The sequence below is a fragment of the Camelus dromedarius genome, chromosome 14 (genome assembly GCF_036321535.1).
Source record: "Camelus dromedarius isolate mCamDro1 chromosome 14, mCamDro1.pat, whole genome shotgun sequence".
NCBI lineage: Eukaryota > Metazoa > Chordata > Mammalia > Artiodactyla > Camelidae > Camelus > Camelus dromedarius.
In genome coordinates, this window is record NC_087449.1 from 38,206,528 (window position 1) to 38,229,196 (window position 22,669).

The window sequence follows — 22,669 nt, forward strand, 5'->3', positions numbered from 1 at the left end:
GGAGTTGGGTTTATGGATCATGTTCTTTAAAGTATTGTTACGGCTAAGGACATGAGATTGTAATTTTAAGATTGGGAACCATGTTCTTACCAGCCACATTTTATTATATGCTTTTTTTCTTATCATAAAAAGGTTTAATTTTTCAAGTTTTCCAGTTTTGCCTGGAAACTAGTCTCAGCTAACACAAATAAACAAATAATGAGAGAAATACAGAAAGACCAAAAAAAGTATATGTACACACACACACATACATATATATTTAACATCCCTATTCAGTATGCTTGCTCTATAAGACTTTAAGGAATTTGTTTTTCTGTTGGAATCATTTCATGACTGGAGAGGAACAACCACAGTGTAATTCAGAAAGCAGTGAAGTTAGAAGACTTGTGTTTCAGGCATGACCTAGCTGCTTATTAGATGTGTTACCTTGGGTAAGTCCCTTAACATTTTAGAGGCTGCTTCAGTTTTTTCTTGTTGTTAATCTTTGAAATGGGGGGCTAACCTGGCATCAGAGGGAGAAAGGAAGGAAGGATAAGATGTATATTAGGAGTTGCATAAGTCAGTGTTTTAATTAAGACTTCTTCCAGAATAGGACTAAGTAACTCAACTGGCTTTGTATTTAGTTTCACCCATCCTTTGACTAAGAATCAATTAAGAAGTAATATGCTCATTTTTATATTTGTTGGTTTGTTAATCTTCAAAGCAACATGGGAAGTAGCACAGTTTTCATTTTAGTAGTAAAGAAATGGAGTTACCCATCAAATTTTAGAATTAAAAGGACAGATAAATATCCATTAGAGTTGTGGGGGAAATTAAATTTACTGTGAACTGAGGAATAAGTGGGGGAGTGAGAAAATGAAGATACTAAGAGTACAATGCTCTCTATAGAAGTTTTGTTAAGACTGAAGGGAAATGAACATAAATACCTAGAGGGAAATTCAGACTTCAGGAATGGGTTTTGTTTAAAGTTGGGGGAGATGTGGGTGTCAGTTTTTTTGTTAACTGAATGAAACCAGTGTAGATAGAGGTTGGAGTTACCAGGACTGGTGGGTGTATTGGATTGTGGAGAAAATGAGTTACTGAGATCAAGAACACACAGGTGAAGTGAAGTGGTAATGGGAGCCTAAAGTAGAGGAGATTGAGATAAGGCCCTTGGCAGGGACATCCTCTTCTAGCCGCTTAATTGTAAAGTATAAAATTAGGTCATATTGTGAAGTATCTTGTAGATTGCCAGGCATACATGAAGTAGCCAGTAAGTCATAGGATTTGAAAAGCTAAAATATTCAACAAATGTTTCTAAATGATTGACTGTATCAAGTATTCAAATAGGCAGTTCTGTTATGCATGTTGCACGGAGAGATCAAAACACTTAGATAAAACCTGGAAAAGAATGTTCAATATAAAGCATTGTTTATGTTTAATATTGACCATTTCTATTAGTTTAACAACTACTTATACTTTTTTAAACTGTGCCAAAATACACAAAAGATTTACCATTGTAATCATTTTAAAAATGTACAGTTTGGTGGCATTAAGTTCATTCACAGTGTTTTGCAACCATCATCACTGTCAAGTTCCAGAACTTTTTCATTATCCCAAACATAAACCTCAAATGTGTTAAGCAGTCACATTCCCTCCCCCAACCACTGGTAACCACTAACCTGTTCTTTGTCCCAGTGGATTGGATATTTCATTTAAATAGTATCATGTAATATGTGTTTTGCATATTTGGCACAATATTTTCAAGGTTCATCCTTGTAACATGTATCGGCACTTCATTCCTTTTCATAGCTGAATAATATTCTCCTGTATGTATGCACCACATTTTGCATATCTATTCATCTGTTGATGGGCATTTGGGTTGCTTCTACTTGTGGCTGTTGTGAATAAAGCTGCTGTGAACACTCACAGGTTTTTGTGTGGACATGGTGTTTTCATTTCTCTTGGCTGCATACTTTGGCATAGTAATGTTAGGTCATATGCTAACTCTGTTTAACTTTTTGAGGAACCACCAGCTATTTTCTGTAGCAGTTGCACCATTTTACATTTCTGCCAGCAATGTATGAGAGTTCCAATTTTTCTGCATCCTTACTTTATTATAATTTGTAAAAATTAGTTCATTAAACCTTTTAATCCTTACTACATGCAAGGCACCATGCTAGATGCTATGTGAGTTTCAAAGAAGGGCAGAGCAGGATTCTAGAAGCAGTAAGTTTTTGGTCTGCTGGAAGTTAGGATCAACATTTATAACTACCCTGGAAGGAGCAAGTGTTAAGTGCACTAGAAGGCACAATTAAAGTACCTTGAGGATTTCAGGGAGGGAGGTTACTTGTGGGGAAAGGCTTATTTTTTGACTATCAGACCAAGGAACTTAAATCCTATTCTGTACTTGGTAGAAAGCCAGAAAACTTGAGCAGGGTAGTGATACCATTTGAATTTGGACTTAAGAAAAAAGATCTGCAGCCAAGAGTAAAGACTGAGGCAAAGGGTGGAAGAGACTAGTAAGTAGTGCCTATGAAACCATATTTTTTATTGGAGAGTAATTGGAACCTGGAGTGGCAAATAGAAACGGAAGCTAAGGAATAGAATAGACAAGACTTGGAAACTCTTGTATAAATCTTTATAGTCTCGTTAGATCTCATCTCTTCTTCTGATTTTAAGCACCATCTACCAAACACTAACAGTTCCCAAAATTTTATCTCCAGAACAGACTTCTCTGAGCTCCAGATCACATACTAGACATCTTGTATTTAACATTTTTAAAATCTTGATTCCCTCCCCTCCCCTATCTAGTCTTGCAGTGTTTCTCTTTAAAGTTCTAAGAGAGTTTTGAGCTCAAAATTTCTCAGTAGTTAAGCAAAAGCCCCCCTCAAATTAGTCACTTTATAAAAATAACCATGGCCCCAAAGGCATCATAAAGAACTTTATAAAATTTTATTAAAAGTTACAAAAATTCATAGAGCAAAACAGTTTCATTACAAAAGCATTTGACTAAGAAGATAAAACAAAATGCCTATAGTTCCACCATTCTAGTAAACCATTATTGACTTTAGTTTTGGCCAGTTGGCACTTTGCCATGTTTCACTTTAGTCTTTTGCTTCTAGAATAGGAATTTCTTTTTCCTTTATCTTTCCTCTTTCTTCATTTCCCATTTGTCATTCATCTCCCCACCACATATATACACAGACACTCTTACATAGCTTGACATTCTAGTATATTGGGCGTGGTTAATAAGCGGTTATGGGATATAATACAGCTTTAGAACTTTGATACTAGTAGCAAAGCATTGCCAGATAATATTCCCTCTGCAATCACTGCCTCAGCTGGGACTATGCTAGAGAAATGTGGGATTAAATGGTGACTGAAAAAAATGGTGCAGGTAAATTGGAAGTGCCTAGTGGGGTTTGTAAGGGGGAACTGTTTATGTTTTTGATTTGAGGTATTTTCCTTCGTGTCTGACAGTTTTATAACCTGATGGGTGATTCATCTCCCTACCTTGAATTTTAGATTCTCTGTGGTTTAAACCAGAATTCTTACAACAAAAAGTATGCAACAAACAGTTAATTATGTCTTTTCCAGAAGAAAGCTTGATTTAATTGATTTTTTCCGTAAGAACTTATTACAGGGGCACTGTCATCATATACTAGGTGTTGCAGGTGTAGACCTATATAAAAACAACCCTAAATTACGCTAAAGGAACGATACCAGTCAGGATTTACTCCCTATATCAATGAGTAATGTGATGAGCATCTATCTAGTTACACAAGCTAGAAATCAGAGTATGAGCTTATATTTCTTCCTTATCCCCCATATCTCATGAGTTATGAAGTCCTGCTTATTTTATTCTTATTTTTATGAATTGACTTCTTTTAATGTGTTGATATTAAAAGCTGGTCTTCCCAGTGTGTGTCTTGGAATTAGTATTAATTTTTAAAGATCTCTGGACTGGACCACAGAACCATTATCAAGGGATTATCCTTGAACTAGCTATTCTTTGTGCAGGCTGGCCTCTAACTTCAGGCCTGGACCAGGGTGCTAACCAGCCCATCCTGTCCCAGCTCACTGATGAGGCCACCTCTTTGCTGCCCGAGAGACCAAATTACAAGCTGTCAGCTTTTCTTTTTCACCTGGTACCCTTTTGGAAGGGGGAGCTTTCTGACTCATATTTAAATGTCCATGGTATATATAATAATATATACAGGTCTATTCAAGTTTTCTATTATTGTGTCACTTTCGCCAATTCATAGAATTGTATCTAGTTTACTATTTTCATATATTAGCATATGATTGATCATAATGTTTTGCTCATAACATTTCTTAATATGTTGTGTTTATTTTTTCTTTTTCATGCTATTTTATTTGTATTTTTTCCCCAAGCAGCTTTACCAGAGAGAAAGAAAAATACCATTTGATAAAATGGGATCTAAAAAAATGACACAAATGAACTTATTTACAAAACAAACAGACTCACAGCCATAGAAAACAAACTTATGGTTACCAGTGGGGGAAAAATGGGGTGGAGGAATAAATTGAGAGCTCAGGATTTGCAGATACTGACTACTGTATATAATATAGATAAATAGTAGAGTCCTACTGTATAGCACAGGGAACTGTATTCAGTATCTTGTAATAGCCTATAATGAAAAAGAATATGAAAAGGAATATGTATGTAACTGAATCACTTTGCTGTACAACAAAAATTAACATTGTAAACTGATAGTACATCAATTAAAAAATCCTACTTAACATTTTTTAAATATATATTTTATTTATTTTGTTTGTGTGGTTTGTTTTTGAGGGGGTAATTAAGTTTATTTATTAAGTTGCTTTTTAACTGAGATACTGGGGATTGAACCCAGGATCTCATGCGCGAAGCATGTGCTCTAACCACTGAGCTGTAACACCCTCAATTTTTTTTTTTCTTTTCATTATCTTTATTTTTTCTGAACTTTTTTTTGCTTCTGTCCTTTCTGTATCTTTAGGTTTGCTTAATTACTCTTTTCCTATTGTGATAAAAATGCTTATTAGGTCAGTTTGGATTTAGTCCTGGTTTTTTTTTTAAGTTGTTTATAAAGCTTATTGTCCATTAAGTACTGCTCTGGCAAATTTATTCATAGTGCAAATTTATTCATAGTGTTTTTTGTCATTCTGTGTAAGTACTTTGAAATTTTCTTTATCGTTGTCTCATTTCTCTCATGGTAAGAAATCTGACTCCCATTTTTCCTTAATATTTTTTACTTTTTGATCGGATCCCAGTATGTAACCAATCTCCATTTTTCACCTCCTCCCTTGCATGGAATCTTTTCTGACCACATCAAGGTTGTAACAGTGTCTCAGTACTAGGGCAGACCAATGCAGAGTGTGGGAGCCTGAAGTGGAATGAGGAGGACATCATGGCAGAGGGGCAAGGCCAAAGTACATTGAGGGCTTCCATGCAGCAAGAGTTTTGACTCAGACCTTTATTTAGTTGAGCATTTGACCATGTCTTATTTTAGCAACTGTATTAAATAATGATTTTGCCTCTTGTGATACAGTTGTTTTGTTTTTTCATTTATAGTAATAGATTCCAGTGGCCTTTTAAATGAGTGGATAATGATGGGAGTGGATCCAAAATAATAAGTGACTTCTCTACGAAAGCAGAAGAGTCTTATTACCTTCCATTAACTCAGCTTATCTTCGGGAAGGAGCAGAACAAGTGAAATACAAAAAACTGAAGAGAAGAAAACCTCACTTTGGAACTTTGTCCTTGACTGTTTCTTAAGCCCTGTCTTTCTACTTGTTTTAATTTTGCTGTGAATTTATAAATTTTGAAGACCAAAGAAATAGAAAATACATTTGGGAGCTTTATACCAAGAAATTTGGCTTGAAAGCTGCTATTTGGAGGGAAAAGCGTATCAAATTCCTGTCTGTTTTTTTTTTAAGGTTTCTTATGTCATTAGATTTTGAAGGATAAGACAAATATAAATACATATCTGCACAATATTTTTAGCAGCTGTGTAAAAATAATGAGATTTGTAAATTAAGGGCTTTGTAACGTGGATGTTTTGCTACTGGAGTTGACTGCTCAGAAGATCTTTCATAGCTCTTCAGTGTTTTATTTTTGATCTATCAATTCGATGACATTATTTGCCCACACAGATGTCCACCTGTCTTTCTAAGCTATGACCTTGTTATGAACAGTGTTTGCACTCACTGTGCAAATGTCCACATATTATCTATTTAAGCAACGTCATAGTGCCATCACTCAAGGAAGTTGAATGAGGTGAACATTGATATAGCTCTTTCCCCTTCCCCCCATTTTTTAAATGTAACAAATACTTTTTATATTCCCCTCCCCCTTCCCCTTTCCCCTTCCCCCTTTTGGAAACGTGTCAGGAGCTAGATAGTTTAAGATGAGCAGTTAAAGGGATTGAGAGAGTAATCCACACAGAGCCTGGCTTCTTTGTGCTTCATCAAAAGGCGTGCTGCTGGCCAGCCTAATCAAGTACCCTTTTAACAAGAAAACCTCGTGGGAAATCCAGCTGGCAGACTCAAGGAGTTCAGGAAACAGGACCACAGAGGTTACACTCTGGGGTAAGTATTCTGTGTCTACTGTGGGAGAGCACTGTGTGTGTATATGTATTATGGAAAATATCTGCTGCTTTCTGATGTATTCTGGAGGCTATCAGTAGGGTGATTTGGAGATGCCAGTGGGTCTCTCAGGGAAACTGATGCTAGTTTGAAGAAATTAATATGAACTGAATAGAAAAACTCTTGAGAGGTTGTATCTTCCTTCCCTAGGAAGATGTTTTCTATTGCTTTTGCCTAAAGTTACCTGAGTACCTGAAGCAGATTAATCTCTTATCATTAGTATTTGTAGTTTTAAGTAGTTGTTTATTCTTCAGGTTCTTCTGCTGTAACAGAAGAATTCATTAGCTGCTTTCATATAACCTTCCCTATCTGTGTTCCATCCTTCAGTTTATTTGTTTTTCATGGTCATATATTCACAGACTGTTGCTTTTATTTAGAACTTCTTTGAGGTATGGGGCCTAATGAATAGTCTAGAAAGGCTCAGAGAGCGGGTCTTTCTGTAAAAAGGGGACCCTTAAAATAATCACAGATGCCTTTACACATTGCTGTCAGGTTTTCTTGGAAGAGTAAGTGATTTAAGTTTTCTCATTTTCAGATCCTGGCCATGAGGTTGGATGCCTCACCTTGTTGAAAAGAGACACTGGACCTAAATGGCGCAGCATGACTTTGTTCCTGCTTGGCTAAATTTCTCAACACCACAGTCAGCTAAGGTACTGTCCTCTATTCCTAGTAACTATCCAAATACCAGTTCTTTTCATCCCCATGTTGCCTATGACCTCTGTTTTACAGTTTAGTTAACAGAGGTTTTTTTGTGTGTATTCAGCCTTGCCTGAGGATCTTGAATATGTTTTTATAAAGTTAACTTTCTTTTAATAGGGTATAAATAATTAGGCAGTCCATGTCAGTGTGTGCCCTACTACCTCCAGGTGTCCTGTTTTTTTCCGTTACATGCTAAGCTTTTCTCATTTTCTCATGCTAAGCACACTTAAGACTTCCTATATTAGCTGCAGAACACTTTGGTTTGGGGGGAGAAGGACCTTCGCAATGAATGCACATTTGTCCAAAGAAGATAAATTTTTCTTAATCAAACATCTTGCTTTGCTTTTCCTATTGCAAGATTAACTTAATGTCTTTTTAAGAGTAAAGTTCTAGAGCTTATTCTTTTTGGATATTAACAAGGTTTTTCTCCCCTCATGCAAATAAATAATTGAAGTTGTTGCCTTTTCTCCCCATTAGCTCAGTTAATGATTGAATATGTAACCTTTCTAACTCAGAGAACAGTGGTATCCATAATTCTGGCCCATATGTTCAAAATGGGGGTTTCTGCCACTGTTACTACTTGTTTTCTGAAAGCCTGGTGCAAAATCCAAGATACTGAGAGAGACATATGTATATCTACTTATCTGTTTGCTTCTCCATACTTTATCATCTTAGTCACCTACAGCCACCTTTGAAAAACACGAACACCTACCCCGAGGAGATGGTAGATTTGGAGTAAGCCGTCGTCGACATAATTCCTCTGATGGCTTTTTTAACAATGGACCTCTACGAACGACAGGAGGTAAGCTTTGCCCAACTACTGTGACTCTATTTAAGCTACTCAGAGCAAGCCCAGGCTGAAGGTACATGACCATAATCTTAGAATAAAGATTGTTTGTAAACATAATGCTCACGTAGATCCTCCAGTAGTCATTACTCAACTATGCTGGCTTTCCAAGTCTAACATTCTTATGTTCTCTTGAGTCATTTATTCAGTGGAAGAACTCATATAGAAATTACATTAAAGTAAAAAGAAAAATGTAACTTGTGATTTCTTTTTTTGTGGGCTTAATCTTTTATTATAAAGGTCCCCTGAAGGGCTTTTGGCAGTACTATAAATTAGATTGGGAAGCATCTGGCCCAGTTGTTTCTGAACTTCCAGAAAACAAACAATCTCTAATGTGTTATTTTTCATTACCGTTTTAGATTCCTGGCACCAGCCCTCCCTGTTCCGCCATGACTCTGTGGACTCCAGTGTCTCTAAGGGAGCATATGCTGGAATCACAGGGAACCTGTCTGGTTGGCACAGCTCTTCCCGAGGTCATGATGGCATGAGCCAGCGTAGTGGGGGTGGCACAGGGAACCATCGCCACTGGAATGGCAGCTTCCACTCCCGGAAAGGCTGTACCTTTCAGGAAAAGCCACCTACAGAGATTAGGGAAGAAAAGAAAGAAGACAAGGTGGAAAAGTTGCAGTTTGAAGAGGAAGACTTTGTGAGTATGAGGGTTTAGTTGTGTGGTTAAAACCTAACAAATAATTCTTAATTAAGACCCTGTTAGTAAAGAGAACATTTCAGAAAATACTAAAAGAGGGAGTCCTTAAGTTCAGATTTTTATTGTTTTAAGGAAGGACAGGAAAGGAGTTGATTAATATGAAGATGATGACTAAAATTCTTATGTAACTTTTATCAAATCTTTGTTTTTCACCTTTATGCTTTTGAAACTTTTTTTAAAAATCTTATTATTTTTCTTTTAAGTTTTATAAGTTTCAGTATTCAGATATTTTTATTTAAAATGTAGTCTTGCATGTTAAGTTTTCTTTCTCCAGCTATCATAAGAGGGTTTTTTTCCCCTTTGATCATGCAGTTAGGAGTATTTTAGCTATTGCCTGTATATTCAGTAAAACTTGATGCAATTGTATATTAAATTACATGCCTTTTGACCTCTTAAGTCAAAAGTAGTTTTTGTGCACCTTTAAAAATGATAACAATGATATTACCATTATTAATGATATATTTTATTTAACCAAGTATGTCCAAATTATTATATTAACATATAATCTGTATCTTTAAATTACTGAGATATTTACGTTGTTTGTTGTACTAGGTCTTCACAATCCTTTGTGTATTCTATACTTGTAACACATCTTAATACAGACTACACGCATTCCATGCACAGCGATACATGTTGGGTAATGGCAATCATATAAAATAGTGCAGCTTTAGTTATTTTTAAGTAGCACATTAGAAAAGCCAGTCACTTCAATGACAGCCATTTTACTATGTTAACAAAGCCAACTGAAGAGTCAAATTTAGACATCAGCCCCTCTTATCCTAAGTTTAACAAATGACCTAGGGGTCCTTAAATGTTATTTATTAATGTAAATGCCTACCCCTAGGTGCCTATCCTTCAAAAATTTATTCGTGGAAAGGTCTATAATGTACTGACATATGAAATATTTGTCCAGAATGTCCTAGATTCAGTAGTCTAGAAATTATGATGACACTAAATTATAATTTTGATTATTTATTCAATAAACGTATAAGTAATTCCAGGAAAGACCAGTGGGAGTGATTAAGAAATAAAAATCTCTGTTCATCACACTTTGAGAACTTAGTGAATTCCTCATCAAACTAGCAACAACAAGAAAGTTTAATTGTATTCTTATTAGAAAATGAATTTTTTTACTTTTATTAAGTGAACCTACTATAATTATAATTTATATCTGACCTGAATGTTTATTTAAGATACATCTTGTATTATGACCATAGCCAGCTATTTAGAAAACAAATTTGGGACTCTCTAATTGTTTTAGTTTCTTACATGCCTCAGTTAGAAAAAGACTATAAGAAGTAAGAAGTGGTGTGGCATAAAGTGGAAGTTACTTAAGAGTACCTTTTAAACTAGGTACTATACTACTGATTGACATGGTTTGATAAGGTCTCTTAGTTCTTGGGCATTCCCAGAAAAATGAATTGACAATGGAAAGAAAAATGTTAAGGCAGCATCTGTGTTCACCTGCTAAATGACTTAAAAGGAAGTTTGCTGTCAAATCAAACCTGAACAAGGTCAGTAAGGGCAAGTTTATTTTGCATTTATGTTTCTATAAAATATTCTAAGTGTACTTGAAAGTATGGAGAAAAAAGCAAGTGTGCACATCACCTAGCTTTGTGAAATACTGACATTTTTGCCAAATATGCTCTGTCTGGGCCATTCTTTTACAAAAGAGATAAGATACTGGAGATACAGTTGAAGCTTTCCTAACCTATTCTCCTGACTTTCCACTGGAAGTAATAACCATCTTGATTTTAGTGTTTTATCTTGCTTGTGCATGTTTTGATAGATTTCTATTCTATGAATGTATCCATAAACAATCTATAATGTCATATATATCATTCATATATCAAACGATACAGTATTTTCATCTTTATATGAATGGTATCATATTTTAATTCTCTTTATTTGCTCAAAATTGTTTGAGATTTGTAGTGATGCATAGGGCTCTAGATCAAGTGGTTCTCAATCCAGGAGCAAGTTTGCCTCTGTCAGGGCATATTTGACAATATCTAGAGAAATTTTGGTTGTCACAACTAGGGATAGCATTATTGGCATCTAGTATGTAGAGATCAGGAGTGTTGGTAAACATCTGCAATGCAGAGGACAGCCCCATAAAAAAGGATTAACCAGCCCAAAATGTCAGTAGTTGCTCTATATCTTACCCACTATAGTATAGTGAGTATTCTGTTGTGAGAATGTACTAGGTTTATTTATCCATTTTCCTGTTGACAGACATTTAGGTTGTTAAGGATCTTGTTTTGGAGGATAAATCTAAAGGACTGGAACCATTGTATTGGAACTGGAGAAGGAAGAGTCAAAAATAAGATTTCTTTGCAAAGTAAATTGATGAATAAGTAATTAATTTGAAAAGGAAAAACAGAAGGAGCAGAATTGGAAGGTAGCAGATAATGAAGTCTTGGTACCAAGACTTGGTGAGATCAGAGGTATGCACATGGAAGTTGAGATTTATGGATGGACAGTCACCTGAGTAGAGTAATCTATTCAGAGAGGAGGCCTAGAGCAGAACCTGTGGAGTAGCAGTAAGGGAGAATTAAGTACTTGGTTGAAGAAGAACGGGGTATGAAGAAAGAATAGTTAAAAATAACAAATAAAAGGTATTTGGGGGCATAATTGTTTACAGTGGGTTTTCTATATTATTTTTTCCTATACATTGTATAATTAGAAAGTTATTTTTTGTTTTAAAATAGTATTCGTTTAATGTAATTAACAGTCCTGTATTGGTACATTGGACAAGTATAATAACCCTAATTCTTCCTGAGTTGTTAGATGGATAGTAATACCTACCTTGAAACATTGTAGTGAGGAATAAAGATCACATACATTGAATGATGTGAGATGTTTACCACAGACCTTGACATATTTAGGTTTTAAAATGGTAGCTGTAATTAAATGTGGGAGAGAGCTTTGTATTTGGCAGTTTGATGTGACTTTCCAAGGATTAGAGAATGAATTGGCAATGAGTAGTACACTGTTCCCTGGGGAAAGAGGAGCCAGGTGTGAGGGTAGAGTCTTGTAGGACTGAGAGACTTTAATGTAACCTGAGGAGTAGGTAATCTGTGGAGAGAAGGGATTCTGAGAGGATAGCAACAGTGTAGCCTTATCTTTGAGTGTTCCCAGTTCTCCAATAAAAGCAGAGTTTGGGAGTAGTATTAGGATTTTACTCTCACTTCTTATATTTAGTATTGTGCTGGAGATCCTGCCAAGTGCAGTAAGGCAAGAAAAAGAAATAAAATGCATACAAATTAAAAGGAAGAAATGAAAGTGTCTATTCACAGGTGACATGATTATTTACATAGTAAATCCTAAGGACTCTATACAGAATTAACAAAATTTCAGAATATAAAGTCAATATTAAAAAATTATATTTTTTATATACAGTTGACCCTTGAACAACATGGGTTTGAACTACTGGTGTTCATTTATGTGCAGATTTTTTTCAGTAGTGAATACTGTGGTATGATCCCCAGTTGATTGACTCCACAGATACAAAACCACAGCTTATATGTATATGGAAGGCCAACTATAATTTATACTTGGATTTTCCACTGTGCTGAGGGTTGGTGCCCCTAACCCCTGTGTGGTTCGATGGTCAGCTGCACTAGCAACAAGCAGTTGGGAAATGGAGTTTTATAAAATATCTTTTGTATTTAAAAAAAAAAAAAAACTTTAAAAACTGCCTAGGACTAAATTTAACAGAAGATGTGAGAGACATCAATAGTGAACCACAAAATATGGCCAAGAGAAATTATCTAAATAAAAGGAGAGAGATACCGTTTTGAATGGAAGGCTTTGAAATGGAAGACTCCCATGGTCAGCACGTCAACTCTATAGATTGTGCACAACCACAACCAACATGCTTTCTTGTATAAAATGACAAAATTATTCTAAAATTTATATTGAAATAAAAAGACATATATCTAAAGCAATCTTGAAAAAGAACAAAGTTGGAGGACTTATACTACCTAACTTGAAGACTTTGTATAAAGGTACAGTAGTCAAAATAATGTCACATTATTGTAAGAATAGAGTGATAGTGGGGCAGAATAGAGAGCCCAAAAATAAAACCTACATTTATATGGCCATTTGATTTTCAACAAAGGTACCAAAGCAGGCCAAGGGAAAAAAGAAATGTGTTTTTAACAAATGGTGCCGAAACAACACACACACATATATCTGCCTCTGCCACATAGCATACCAAAAAGAGAGAGAGAATTTGAGATGGATTATAGACCTAAATGTATGGCCTAAAATGAAGAAAACTTGGGAGAATATCTTTCTAGCATAGGAGATTAAAAAAATTTCTTTGGACGCAGGAAGCAATAACCATAAAGGAAAAACATTGATAAATCAGACTTCATAAAAATTTAAAGCTTCTACTCATTTCACAGAGAAAATATTTGCAAAACATAGATTTGAAAAGGGACCTGTACCCATAATATGAATAACTCTTAAAACTCAATTTTTAAAAAATGAACAAGATTTGAACAATATCACAAAGGCAGATGTACGAACGGTCAGTAGGCACTTTTAAAAATTGGTGTCATTAGTCATAAGGGAAATGTGGAACTGCAAATTAAGACCACTGTGAAATACTGCTGACACCCACCACAATGACTGATACTTAAAAGTCTGAAAACACTCAACTTTGGTGACATTTTTTGAGCACTTGGAACTTTGATACATTGTTAATAGGAGTGTAGCACAACCATTTTGGGAAAAAGAATGTCTGGCAGTCTCTTATAAAACTAAACATAAATCTACCCTGTGACCCACCACTTCCACTTCTAGGTATTTACTAAAGAGAAATGAAAGTATATGTTTGTTTATTGTAATTTTATTCTTAACAAGCCAAAACTGGAAACAACTGAAATGTCTGTCATAGCAGGAATAGAAAAATTGTGGTGTAATCATGTAATGGACTACTTACTCAGTAATAAAAAAGAATGACTGATAGAACAATGTAATGAATTTCAGTGAAACCTTACACAAAAGGGTACATACTGTATGATTCCAATTGTATGACATTCTACAACAGGCAAATCTGTGGTGGGAAAGAAAAAACAATGATTGCCTGTGTGGAGTGGAGATTGACTGGGAAAGGGCATTAGGAAACTTGCTGATGGTAGGAAGTACTTTTTATCTTTGTAGAGGTTGGGAGGTGTAAGTATTTTTAAAACCTCATGGAATGGTATACTTAGTATTGGTGCATTTCATTGTATGTAAGCTTTAGTTGATTTAAAAAATAGATTAACATCAACAATCATGGAACAAACATATCTACAAGCCTTCTGATGTGAAGCATTGAGAATCCAATACCACCCCCATAAATTCCTTCCCAAAATTCATAACCTGAATCTAACCATGGGGAAAAATCACACAAACTTCAAATTGAGGTTTCTATAAAGAATTACAAAAGATTCTACAGAGTATAATTCAAGTATAATTCAAGAATAATTTCATGAAATACAATAAGATTTGAAGCCACAAATTGAAAGAACAGCCAGAACATGCAATACTTAGTCTTATGAAATACTAGACTCAAAGCAAAAAAGAAAAGTATCTTGGGCATCCTGACATAAAGAACAAATGACTTATAAAAGAAAGAAAATTAGATACACTCTGACAACACAAGTCAGTGCAGTAACAATTTCAATACTCAAAATGTGAACCAAGGATTTTATGCTCTGTCAAATTTCATTTATAAAGGTCACAGACAAATACCATTGTGTAAGAACAACATTTTATTAACCATATTTGTGGTATGATACTGATATTGTTATTCTGAGGCTATTGTAATACGGAATAAAGCAATTGAAGATCATACTCTACGCCTTGTGTCCTTAAAAACCAGGATTCTTTGTGTAGAGGAATGGAAATACAGATAAAAAATAGAAGATGTTTGGTAAAAACCCCAAGGCACTCAATTTGAATTGGAAATACCAATAAGAAATCGTGAGGTCATTTTCATCTTTGAAAATGTGTTTGTCTATATATATATTTCCAGGCTCTGTCCACTGAAAAGTCCTAAAAGCAATGACCAATGCCATAACAATGAGTGTCCCTAGTGCCCAAATTATGATCTTGAGATGCTATTTCTGGTCAGGATATTTAAAGATAAGCTTGGAATATTTTGTCAAACTACATAGCAAAGAAGTAATTAAAGACCATTAGAGTTGTATCAAAAGTATTCAGAAACTAAATTGAAGAGGTCCTCACTGGCCAAACTTGGGATATTTCATTCATCAATTAAGGGGTAATAACTTCAAGTGTTTGAATCACATCAAATATGATTAAATCTTTAAGTTCACGATGATACCTCACCTTAGAAGTTTGGGTTGGGACACTAGTGGCATTCTCACACCCCGTATACAATTAATAACTTAATAACTAAGTCCAGGCATGTATTTGGTCTTTTCCATATGAATTATACCACTGAGTCACCAAATAGATGAGAGGAAGTTCCTTTTTATGGACATACACTAACTTGTAAAGAAAGAATGATAAAATATATGATCGTTGTTTTGTAGCTTGTAGTTAGTTGATAGTTTAAGGCTGTGAGCCTCAGTGTCCGCTAACATCACAAAAATGAGCACAGCCAGACGTTAGGTGTCTCCTAAGGAAAGAACACAAAACCAGCGAGTAGTTACCTAGCCAAAATAAAAGGGGGGAAGGGGATCCTATCGCCTCTAGAACCAATGACCAATTTTGTAGGAAATGCAGAGGTATAAAATGTTTTTAGCGAAACCTGTAAATTAAGAGATGATTTTTGGAAACAAAACCTATAGTTTGAGGGATACACGCTTGGGTGGTAAAAGAGAAGTGATGGTCACCAGAAGTTAGGAGACTGGTTATTTTTAGAGAGGGGGGAAGGATTTTTTTTTTTCAATGAGGCTTATAAATTGTTTCTGTTTTGGCTGGTAATATTCTGTTGCTTAAGTTGAGTGATGATTACAAGAAATTTTTGCCCATTTGTTTTATGCAGCTTTCTGTATCTATGTTATATTTTACTGTTTTTAAAAAATCAGTGGAAAGGGATTGAAGATGCCAACTAAATGGGGGCAGTGTTTCTGAAAATACTAGGTGTAATGTGACTAAGAACATAGGGCTACAAAAACAAGAAGACATAGCTTTTATCCATATAGACACCTACTGTCTGTCCTGTTCCATCTAGAAGAGTGTATTTACTTGTCCATTTTCTGTCACTGATCTGTTCATTTATATAATGAGTTAATAGTTCACTTTGTGTCTGTGCTTGTTCTATGCTAGTGGGTCTCCCCTTGACTGGTTGAAAATACATCCCTGCTGGGGCCCCACTCCTGGAGATTTTGATTCAGAAGCTCTGTAGTGGAGTCTGGGCATCTACTTTTTGTTTAATGTCCCACAGTCAGTTGTGCTAAAAAGCCATTTTCCTCCTCTGTACTAGATTGTAAAGTTTGGGTTTAGACACCAGTATCATTCTCACACCCTCTATACAGTTAGTTATTAAGTCCAGCCTATTGCCCTTAACACTTCTCCATCCTTCCCGTCATCTTTTCCTGTACTCCTGTTGCCTTCCTTACTCTCCTGGACTATGGAATTGGTCTCCTAATAGTCTCTTAGTTGATATTTAAACCTCTGAAATACATCCTTCAAGCTCCTACCAAACTTGTAAACTAGTGATAGGATCATGTTAACTCTACATGAGGGATGGATCCTCATACCTAAAGAATAAAATCCAATCTGCCTTAAAAATACTCCACAATCTGGCTCTTAACCTACTTTGCCAGGCATCTCTTTCCCCAAAGAAGGATCCTCTCCTTCTCTAGTACTAATGCTGAACTGTTCATAGATCTCTGAATATTCTATTCTCTTCATGTTTTTCCTGTCTTGGTGTTCATTGAGCATTCTGTTCCTGGAATCACCCATTTTCCAGCTTTGAAATTCATCTTTAAGGACTCTTCTTAATAATCACCTCTAGTGAAGCCTTTCCTGATAGCACTTCTCTTTCTAGTAGAATCGACGTTTCCCTTAGTACTACTTCTTCACTAATGAGAATTTTTAACATAGCCTCTATAACCTTTTATTGTATTTATTTGTCTACAAGTTTATCTTTGTAGTGAAACTGTGATCCTTGTGGGAATAAGGGTTCTTCTTAATTATCTTAATTCCCTTTGTATTCCTAGCACAGTCCCTGGTACATGGTGTGCCTCTGCCCTAAAACAGTCTTATTAGAACTGCTGTGAATACTGTATATTTCACTGACCAGATTTGTCCTCCTTAAATCTGAAAAAAGTGATCCACTTCCTTGTTCATTCAGTTTTCTATGCCTCCTTATTTGGCGTTCATATCCTATAGGAAGATGAGAACTTGCATATTTAGTCTGTTTATTTAAAAATTTTTTTAAATCTTCTTATATTAAAGGAAATGAAACCCAAGAGAGTCTGAGATTAATATAAGACCTACTGATTTGGCAATTCAGTATCTTCTGTTTATTTGTTAATTTTGAATACAGTGTTAAATAAGTGCTGCTGATATATAATTCTTTGATAGGTTTCATGGTGAAGGCTACTTTGCAAAAAGTGCCAAAAGTGCCAAAATGAATAGCTTCCTGTATCAACCATTAATTTAGCCTTTTTTTCCTAGCCTTCTTTGAATCCAGAAGCTGGCAAACAGAATCAGCCATGCAGACCTATTGGAACCCCTTCTGGAGTGTGGGGTAGGTAGATTTTGCCATTTTAAAGGCACAACTTTAAATTTTTCTTAGCAGGGAGAGGAGCAAAAATTCTTTACCTCTTTTTGTTTGTTTATTTCTTGTTTCTCATCTCATCCATTTGCACATGGTATTAGCTCTTATTTCCCCTGCAAAATACCATTGATACGTAATGGTAGTGAAGTCAGAATGCAGACAATTGAGAGTTTGTAGAGCCCTGAATTTGGAAGCAGATATTAAGCAAAGGGAGAATAATATAATATGTTCATAAGAAGTAGTTTTAATTAGTAATTAGTAGTTAACATTGCTAATTTGCTGGTAACAATTAAATTTCAAGGTGTTTCTATTTCATCTCCTAAATGTTTGGTAGAAATACCAATATATTCTTAAGCATTCTTTCATGTTACTAAATAAATACTCTTCTAAAAATGTTCTTTGAAAGGCTGTATAATATTATATCCTACAGACCATTTTGTTCAACCAGAGTCCAGTTGCTGAATTTGGGGGGTTTTCTGTTGTTTTTGGCAATTATAAATTCTTGTAGTATAGGGCAAGGAGAAACATATATAAATACACACATATGTATATGTTGGAAATAACTAGCTTACAAAAAATCAAAAGACAAATCAATGTGTTTCGAACCGAGCCTAATCCTGTGGCATTAGGATCTTTGGCATTTATAGATTGGACTGCCCTAGTCCCTACCTTAGACGTGTTCAGCAACCATGAATCTTACTGGGAAGGCCTTAACATATCTGAATACTAGGTTTGGACCTCAGTTACAGGATTAAGGGCAGTTGCTGTACCGTTTCCTCTTTGTTGATGGCGTATAGCATTGCTCTAGTTTGCCTTAGAAGGTCCCATGGCAGACGCCTTTCTCCAATTTCCTCATCTCTCGCCATTCCCATGCTGACAGGAGTTGCCACCCTTGGATATATTCTTGTTTGGTCTATGCCTGAGTGATCACACCATACACTAGACATGTTATGCCCCTGAAAGACTGCTAACATCTTCGGGCTTTTTGGTTGATTATGAATTTAGAACCAAGTGCTTCAGATGCTGCCTTTTTTCCTATTGTTTCTGAGTAGTGTCACTTTTGAAAAGTATTTGTCATGTTCAGACTAGGAAATGTTTGTCCCTTAGTCTCAGCTGTCAGCTGTTCGTTGAAAATAAGGCCTTTGTATGACCTGTGCTTCATGTTAACCAATAGGTTTGACATTGTTTTATCTTTCCACCATTGTATTTCACAGAAAACCCACCGAGTGCCAAGCAGCCCTCCAAAATGCTAGTCATCAAAAAAGTTTCCAAAGAAGATCCTGCTGCTGCTTTCTCTGCAGCATTCACCTCACCAGGATCTCACCATGCAAATGGAAACAAATCGTCAACCATGGTTCCAAGTGTCTATAAGAACCTGGTTCCTAAGCCTGTACCACCTCCTTCTAAGGTATGATTTGGAATCAGTATAAGAATCTTATAAAGCAGAAGTTGGGGAATAAATCAGAAAATTTTTCAGTAATTTTTTCCTGTTGAGTCATTCACCAGATATTCATTCAGTATCATTAAGTTATATGCATAGTATTGTACTGCCTCCAAACTCTGCTGCTGCCAACTGTATTTTTGTAGGCCTCTCATATTCATTAGGTTCATCTCATAAACCTACTTCTCCTCATTTGCTGTTTTCATTATAACATCAACATCCATTTGATCACTTAGCTGAATATCATGGCTGCTGCTTTCTTCTTCCTCGTTACTCATTCCCCTCTACCAGGCAGTTACAAAGTCCCTGTCAGTTTTTCCCTCTTTGATGTCCTATGCCCTTGTCATCTCACATTTACTATTGTAGTGTACTCTTCTGTTTCCTCATTTCTCCATAATGTTGTCCTCAGAGCTGCCAGAATGATTATCCTAAAACAGTTTGAATATATCACATCCTTTCCCATTAAATCCCTTCAGTTATTTAAAACCATCTATATAGCAGGGGTTGGTAAACTTTGTCTGTAAAGAGCCAGATAATAGGTATTTTAGACTTTGCTGGTCACATATGACATATGATCTTTTTGAAACTTTTTCTTTTTTTTCCAACCCTTTAAAAATGTGAAAAACCATTAGTTCCTGGGCCATACAAAATAGGCTTTGGTCCAGTTTGGGCCCGTGGGTTATAACTTAGCAACCCCTGATCTTATAATGTCCAGACTCCTTAGTGGTGGCATGTATAATTCTTTATAGTCTAAGCCCAGTCTATCTTTTACATTTTACTGCTCTTTCTTTATCTTACCTGGGAAATTATCCTTCAAGTTTATGTCATCCTCTCTGTGAATCCTTTTCTATCTCATACATCTAAAGTTCTAATTAAGCTTTGTATCTCTGATTGAATAGCACTCTGTCCCTTATCACAATATTTATAATAATACTTTATTGCATCTATTTCTTCATTTGGTTGTAATCTCCTTAAGGACTTTAGGTCCTTTTCATATTTGTATCCCTAGCACCCTCACAAAAGCACATGATAATTGCTTGAATCAATTCCAGCCACTGCAAGGAAACAAACAGAATTTACTGTTATTGAGGGGAAAAAAGAACACAGTATTAATTCCCTTTTCTCTGTGCACAAGCACTTTGGTGAACAAAGAAGTATGACATTGGTCCTGACCCTCCCATGAGCTGAAAGTCTAATTGAGATGACAGGCTATAACAATATAAGGTCATGTGATTGTGTATGAAATAAAATAACAACAGATCCTAAAACAAATCTTGAACAGATATGGAATAACTAAATTAATTAAACACTATTTATTTACACAGTTCAGAGGAGCAAGGTCAGCTTAGACTATGACCATCAAGGAAAATTTTACGAAAAAACTATAATTTGAAATCATCTTTGGAGGATGGTCCAGATTTGGATGTGCAGGAAAATGTCTGGAGAACATTGCTAATTAGAAGAGGTAGTTATATAAAAAGTTCTGGAAACAAAACACTAGACATATTTGAGGGATAGTGAATGAACCATTTTAATTCCTCCTAGTAGCACTGGAGAGATACCAGGACTAAGGGTTATTATTCTAGTTATAATGAAGTTCTCGGAGTAGATAGAATCTCTAAGGGAAAGAGGATAGAAAAATGGGAAAATTAGACTTAGGGACATATTTAATATTCCATAAATAGGTAAATAACAGTGTAATCAGTAGGACTGAGAAATTGTGATTCAGACATAGAAAAAAAGGTATGTCACCACAGAAATCGAGGTGGGTGAGTTTAAGATAGCAGCCAGAGTTGTTAGCACTTGTCAATTGCTGCTGTTAAGTTGAAGGAATAACTGAAAAAACGGGACCTTAGGAGTTGGAAAGGTTTTGGTGACATTTCATTTGAGGTTTTAGGAGAGTACATTTAGGGCTGCAAAACAAGATTTCAGAGAATTCAGGAATTATGTGGGTGAAAGTGGTGGTAGTGGCACCTTTGACAGTAAACAGAAACAGAATATAGGTGGTATAGAGTTAAGTGAAAGGATGGAGAAAATCTGTAGCTAGAAGCCCCTAGGGACAACTTGAAAGATCATTAAAAGGATCATGACCCAAGAAGAAATGAGTGGGAATAAACTGATTGACAAGTGGAATTATTTTTGAAAGGGGTTTAGGATAATATTTGTTCCTCCAATGTAGAAGGAAAAGAATGTGAATTCAAGTCAAGAGAGCAACTACTATAGAGAGAAGCAGTGTAGCATGGTAATTAACAGCAGGGCTTTGAGGCAGACAGATTTCACTTCGCTCCCTCTTCTTGATAATAAGACCTTGGATTTGGACAAGTTTCTAACATTCTAAGTCTCAATTTTATCATCTATAAAATGGAGGTAATAGTACCTATCTTTTAAGGGGTTTTGAGGAGTAAGAAAATTTTATGAAGTATTTAAAACTACCATATAGTAAGTGGTAATAAATGGAAGTTATTATCAAATGCCAGCACATTTGTTTTGTTCTATTCCTTTAGAGTTTTCATAAGTGTTACTTCATTTGAAATGTCTCCGGGCATTCTGTCAACCTATAGAAGAAGAGGGTACATGAGTGAGACAGCGTCATATCCTAAAGGGCTTCACAAGGAAGGATAAAAGGATAAAACTCATAACACAGAGCTTAAAATCTGTCTAGTCCTATTGTATGGAAATGATTTGAGGATTGAACAAAAAAGGAAAGCTAATGTAAAGTTTGCTATAAACCGTCCTTGTAAAAGATAGTAAAGCCTGAACAGGGATGATGCAAGTGGGTAGAGGAGGGAGGAAATGATGGCACACAGTGGGAAGCAAATCAGACGGAGGAAGAAAACAGGACACAGAGCATTCTTCCCCAGGAAACTGGGATAACTTTGGAACCATTTCACTGGAGGTAGAGAAGAGAGAAAGAAGAGTTATCAGGAAAAGTTCAGGAAAAGTTGATGAGAGTGGTTCTGGGACCCTTGAATGTGAGATGTTAAAGGAAGGAAGAGATGAGATAACTAGTAGGCAAATGTCGGTTTATCTGTTCATTCATTTTCTCTAGGTGTTCAACAGTTATTACACATTGAGTATCTGTGTACTAAAAGCTGTATGTCACTAGAGGTACAAAATAATCTCAGAGTTGCTGTCTAGTGAAGAGACGGATATAAATATAATTGTACTCCTCTGCATGCTCTGCCTGGAGAGAGTCCTCAGAGTCTTTACAGATAAGGTCATTATATGAACTAGGTTTTGAAGGGGCCAAGAAAAGAGATCTGCCATCTGTTGACATCTTACTATGTTCCAGGATATTCACTAGGCTTTTTACATATAACATTTACTCTAAGCCTAGAGTGTGGAAAATTGTGTAATCTGAGATTACATCACTAATAAAGTTATAGGTTTGTCTGACTTCAAACCAGGGTTGTTTCCACTGCCCCAGAATGCTTCCCATCTTGAAGGATTAGAAGGAGAGAGAAGGATGAGAATTCAGGTTTTAGAGTCAGACTTCATGCTACTCTTTAGAAAGTACTTGGAATATAGTACTGGCATATCCCAAGTAGTCATTAAATGGTAGTTTAAAAACAGTAGGAGTTTATTAGGGAGCAAGTA

At 35.7% G+C, this 22,669-nt stretch overlaps 1 protein-coding gene across 6 annotated transcripts in view; it reads left to right on the forward strand.

Annotated features, from left to right (window-relative positions):
• Window positions 1-22,669, forward strand: part of GPBP1L1 (GC-rich promoter binding protein 1 like 1) — a 48,474-nt gene that overhangs the window by 18,416 nt on the left and 7,389 nt on the right. For all 6 annotated transcript variants that reach the window (XM_010982243.3, XM_031465036.2, XM_010982242.3 and 3 more), the window contains 6 exons: window positions 5,558-6,573; window positions 7,166-7,280; window positions 8,005-8,131; window positions 8,536-8,822; window positions 17,529-17,601; window positions 18,846-19,039. In XM_010982243.3, coding sequence (XP_010980545.1) covers window positions 7,221-7,280; window positions 8,005-8,131; window positions 8,536-8,822; window positions 17,529-17,601; window positions 18,846-19,039 — 741 coding nt within the window. In that variant the 5' untranslated portion in view covers window positions 5,558-6,573; window positions 7,166-7,220. The remainder of the gene's footprint in view (window positions 1-5,557; window positions 6,574-7,165; window positions 7,281-8,004; window positions 8,132-8,535; window positions 8,823-17,528; window positions 17,602-18,845; window positions 19,040-22,669) is intronic.